The sequence below is a fragment of the Physella acuta genome, unplaced genomic scaffold, assembly GCF_028476545.2.
Source record: "Physella acuta isolate Inbredline_101_S28 unplaced genomic scaffold, ASM2847654v3 ptg000656l, whole genome shotgun sequence".
NCBI classification, from domain to species: Eukaryota; Metazoa; Mollusca; class Gastropoda; family Physidae; genus Physella; species Physella acuta.
Window position 1 is genome coordinate 2,501 of NW_026732175.1, and position 5,000 is coordinate 7,500.

The 5,000-nt window shown below is 27.9% G+C and overlaps 1 protein-coding gene across 2 annotated transcripts in view; it reads left to right on the forward strand.

Annotated features, from left to right (window-relative positions):
- The window catches only part of LOC131948654 (discoidin domain-containing receptor 2), a 16,215-nt gene that overhangs the window by 874 nt on the left and 10,341 nt on the right, over window positions 1–5,000 (forward strand). Inside the window, exons 2-7 of one of the 2 annotated variants that reach the window (XM_059310273.1) lie at window positions 1,112–1,201; window positions 1,636–1,783; window positions 2,009–2,097; window positions 2,382–2,567; window positions 3,274–3,523; window positions 4,025–4,264. In XM_059310273.1, the coding sequence (XP_059166256.1) occupies window positions 1,130–1,201; window positions 1,636–1,783; window positions 2,009–2,097; window positions 2,382–2,567; window positions 3,274–3,523; window positions 4,025–4,264 (985 nt within the window). In that variant the 5' untranslated portion in view covers window positions 1,112–1,129. The remainder of the gene's footprint in view (window positions 1–1,111; window positions 1,202–1,635; window positions 1,784–2,008; window positions 2,098–2,381; window positions 2,568–3,273; window positions 3,524–4,024; window positions 4,265–5,000) is intronic. The other variant, XM_059310272.1, reaches the window with a different exon arrangement.

Below are 5,000 nucleotides of genomic sequence, written 5' to 3' on the forward strand. Positions count from 1 at the left end.
TAGTGCATGATATTATTAGTACTTTATAAATTCACATGCGTTCTTTGAGAAATCGGAAATAGGAAATAGTGTAAATTACTACTTCTGGTCAAAGGAAATTACTCAAAATTTGCTAGAAGGCAGAAAAATATATCTTTTACTTATATGTGAAATTTCATTTATCTATCTGAAACAGATCTCAGGTTATAGGCTTTTTGAAAAAATGCAAGTAGAATAAGTTCCACTTCCGGTTATCGGAAATCGCTCAAAAGTTGATACGGATCTACGTTTTAGATATAATACTTATATATGAAATTTCATCAACCTAGCTATAACGGTAATCAAGTTATCATGTTTACAGACACACATACATACACACACACAAACACACACATGCACACACACACACACACAGACATACGGACAAGATTGCAAAATTATATTTTTTCCAACTCAGGGAGGTGTAAAACAGCTCTCGATTTTTTTTTTTTTGCACGATTACAATACTTTCTTTAAACGAGAAAGTAATAATTAGAAACATTAGAAAAAAGTATTTTATTATTGATATTTAATTAACATATCGAAAGCCAAGGTAGGCACCCGTCTTCTCATCAGAGCAAATTCACTAACATGTTCGTAACATAGTTGAGGTCCAGAGTCCTGTATTTTTCTAAATATGTTTTGGCTAAGATGGAAAAAGTATAATTTTACCTCACAGTCTGGAAATACCCTTTTAAAACTTTTATCACAGCCATTTCAAAATCAATCATGATAAACATTGGTTGCATGTTTGTATTAAGATCGCTAGTTACTGTGTATCTTCCCTGTTTTATGTTACATAGCATAAACACATAGTCCATCCATTAATCAGTACATTAAAAGTGGACTGTTTTAAAAATTACGCAGGAGCTGTTGTCCATCTTGTGTGTCTTTATATTAACTATATAAAATACAAAATGATATGTATATATTGCTAATTTTTGTTCTCATTATCATTAGTATTTCCTTACAAGCCTCAATTAAGGGGTTATTTTCCATGGTTTTTTATGAGGGGGGTGTGTGTGTGTTGTGTCCATTTAGGTTATTAACTGGGAGCCTTGGTTGATGTTAATATTTAGTATGAATTCAACAGGGTAAAGAGTATGTAACCATGTATTTGCTTGAGTATCAAAGAGAAGATGGTGGAGAATGGCGAAGATTTCGAAACCGCAATTCAGAAGAGGTAAATTTAAAAGAATAGAGGGCTAAAAAATCAATAGACTTTAATTTTTTAATATTGTAATTTTATCACTAAAAAATGTTATAGCAGCAGAAAGCGTAGGCATTAAATTAAAATTATATTTTCCTAATAATATTCTGATGTTCATTACCCATTTGCATTGCAGATTTATTGGGAATTCGTATTTAAAGTTTTGTTTTTGGTAAAAATGAACTCAGACTGATGACTTTTGTAAATTTTTTTAATATGTATCTTTGCAGTTATTATTTTTATAGAAGGTATTAAATAAAATCTAAGCAATACAGAATAACAGTCAACACACTTATATCAACACTACAATTAACATGTTGGTACCACAGCATTCAATTTATTTTTCTTTCTATAAAATTTAAAATTGAAAGTATTATAATGATGTTTTTTTAAAATCACTTTTGCAGAAATTAAAAGGAAATGTAAATGTTTATTTAGCTGAAATGAGAGACGTAGACCCTCCAATAATTGCCAAAAGAATAAGATTTATTCCTTATAGTGAAAGTCCAAGGACTGTCTGCATGAGAGTGGAAATGTATGGATGTTTATGGACAGGTGAGTTTTTTAAATGCTAACAAATCAGCAATTATTCTTTTTATAAACAGCAAGGACAACTTGCAATGCCTTAGAGCTTTTATAATTTTTATGCAGAGCTATGTATCACCTGTAAGTTCAGCTTTTCACAATTAGCAATATAACCTTGCTCTCACTTCAGTAGATATGCTTCAATAGCTATTACATTATATTGGGAAAGTAAGATTAATTTCTAATTTATTTTAGATGCTTTAGTATCATATTCAATGCCTCAAGGAGATAGACGTGGAGTTGAAGTGGATTTTTATGATTTTACTTATGATGGAAAATTGGAGGTTTGTGAAATAAAAATAAATGAATAATTGAATGTTTTTATCTAATATGTACATTATTATATTTAATTAACATATATACAATCATAGACATACATATAGGCCTTTATGTATACATAAAAAAAAAAAAATATATATATATATATATATGTATATATATATATATATATGTATGTATATATATATATATGTATATATATATATATATATATATCCCATATTTATATAGCGTATATATGTATTGATAAATATCCATTATACATTAATAGTATTAAAATTCTTTCAAGAACAATTACCTGAGTGGTGGTATGGGACAGCTTACAGATGGAGCAGTTGGTGAAACAAACTTCAGATTAGACACAAAGAAATTGGGCATTAAAGGTTATGAATGGGTTGGTTGGAGAAATGATGACCCAATTGATAAACCTGTATCAATAAAATTTGAATTTGATTCAGTTAGAAATTTTACAAAGGTAAATATTCTGCATGCATGCATATCCATACTGTATTAACAATAGACTTGAAAAGCTGGTTCCAAATGGTTCCAAATTTTGCATAAAGCATATTTTTCATCCGAAATATTGAATATTTTATAACAATTGTGTAATATGTACAAAAGTATTGTCTGTTTCATCAACGCTAGAAATAATCAAAGAAATAATTACTAGTAATATAATAGTAATTTAGCAAACACTTTTATATTTTATTTGGATTAGTCAGGTGTTGAGGTTATTGGGGATGTTATATAATTTAATATAAATAAAATAGTATGCATTTTGAGTTTTATCATGGAAAATAATTGTTCTATCTTTTATTTTTACTCTCCCTGACCATTCCGGTTGACTTCAATGAGAGGTTGATGGCAGTTTTTGAAACTATTTGAATTGATAAAATAATTTTAAATGTCTTTTCAATGTCTTATATTGCAAACAAAAATATAAAAATGAGTGTAATTGATGGTTCCCAAACCGCTTTAATTTATAATTATATATATATAATTTTATGTATGTATATATATATATATATATATATATATATATATATATATATATATATATATATATATATATATATATATATATATATATATTATACACACCATGCACATACACATGCACATACACATACACACACATACATATACATTCCTCTAAAAGTGAGCTTTAATGTCTTTTCCAGGTTGAAATCCATGCTAACAATCATTTTTCTAAAGATGTAAGAATATTTCGTCACGCAGAAATTTTCTATAGCATTGGAGGGGAATTTTACTTACCTCATACTACAAAATTTAATTATGATACTGATGATGCTTTAGATGCTGCAAGATATATTGTTATCTTTATGAACAATAAAATTGGAAAATACTTAAAAATAGATCTTTACTTCAAAGCTAAGTGGATAATGATCAGCGAAATCTCTTTTTTATCAAGTAAGCATTTGATTATTTATTCATCTTTTTATTACGGAAAATGTATCATTTAACTTCCTCTCTTAAACATCTTACTGTAGAAATTCTTTACAATCTTTCTAAATCTGCATGAATTTGCAAGATATGGCAAAGGGAGGAGTAAAATTGAAATAAATTTTTCTGATTCAAATTAACTTTCCTGCTATCTTCACATTAACTATTTTTTTACATCTGTTTGTGAATATTCAAAATCTGAATGTTACAGCTGCATATACTACTTGGCATAAATAGCAGTTTAAGTACTAGGATAAGAACACATATTTTGTAATAATTCTGATGGCACAAAGATGTTTTTTAATTAAAAAGTTAAATTAAAATTTAGCATGCTAGAACTATTTACATTTCTCCTAACCAACTTCTGTTTCTTCTTCTCTGGTTTTAATTAATTTGGGGAATGGACATTAGCTTACAATTATATCAAATTTTTTTATGAGTACAAAAAAAAACATCTTATTCTAACAGCTGAAGCAGTAGGGAATTTTACAGTAGAAGAACCACCCCCAACTACCCCTGGGCCTACTACAACAACAAGTAAAAGGGATTCATTCCCTAACAGTTTTGATATGGATCATGACAAACTACATGGTGCTGATCATAATGAAGTCAGTGAAAATAATGCAAATTTATTTGATGTTAGTGAAGGGGAGGAGAATGAAGGTGGAACAGGACAATCTAAAGTGGATGAAGGGACCAGTAAGAAAAGTTTGTACTAGGGAAATTATTTTGTTTCCTATTTTTCTTTAGTTTGTTGGTTCTAATTAGTTTGTTCAATTTTCAGTTAATTGTTGTCCCTTATGTAAAATAGTTAAACTACACATTTTGTTTTCTTGTCTATTTATAGATATGTTGCAAATACCTTTGTTGTGTACTAATTTTAGTTTTTATTTATTTTCATTTAAGGGGATATGCTCAGTTTATTTTATTTTTTTACAATTTAAAATCTAAAGCCTTTTGAATATTTTTACCATGTTTGGCACATGAAAGAATTAAACAGTAAAAAAAGGGTTGAAGACAATTTCGGTTTTCATGTAAAGCCCAAAAAAAAAAACCTCCTCCATTTTGAATGCTTTGGTACCTTTAAAAATGCTAAAGCTTTTTATTTATGCACTTATTGCAATAAAATTTACACAACTTATATTTAATTATATATTAAAACTTTTTTCTCAACAACTTTTTGATAGAACTACTGGTCACAATTCTTCAAGGTCTGAATAATCACACCCTAAGTATGCAAAAGTTTCAAAATTTGCATATTATAAACTTTTTTTCTTTGAAAACCATCACTATTCCCTAGTGACAAAAGTTTTATTTTTGCGTGAAGAACAATTAATGAAAATATAGTGTGCATTGTTTCAAAAATAGAAAAGTAGTAGGCTTTTTAGTGATTAAAAACAGTGAAAAGTAACAAAAAGTAGGTCACGAAAAAACAATTTTTGTG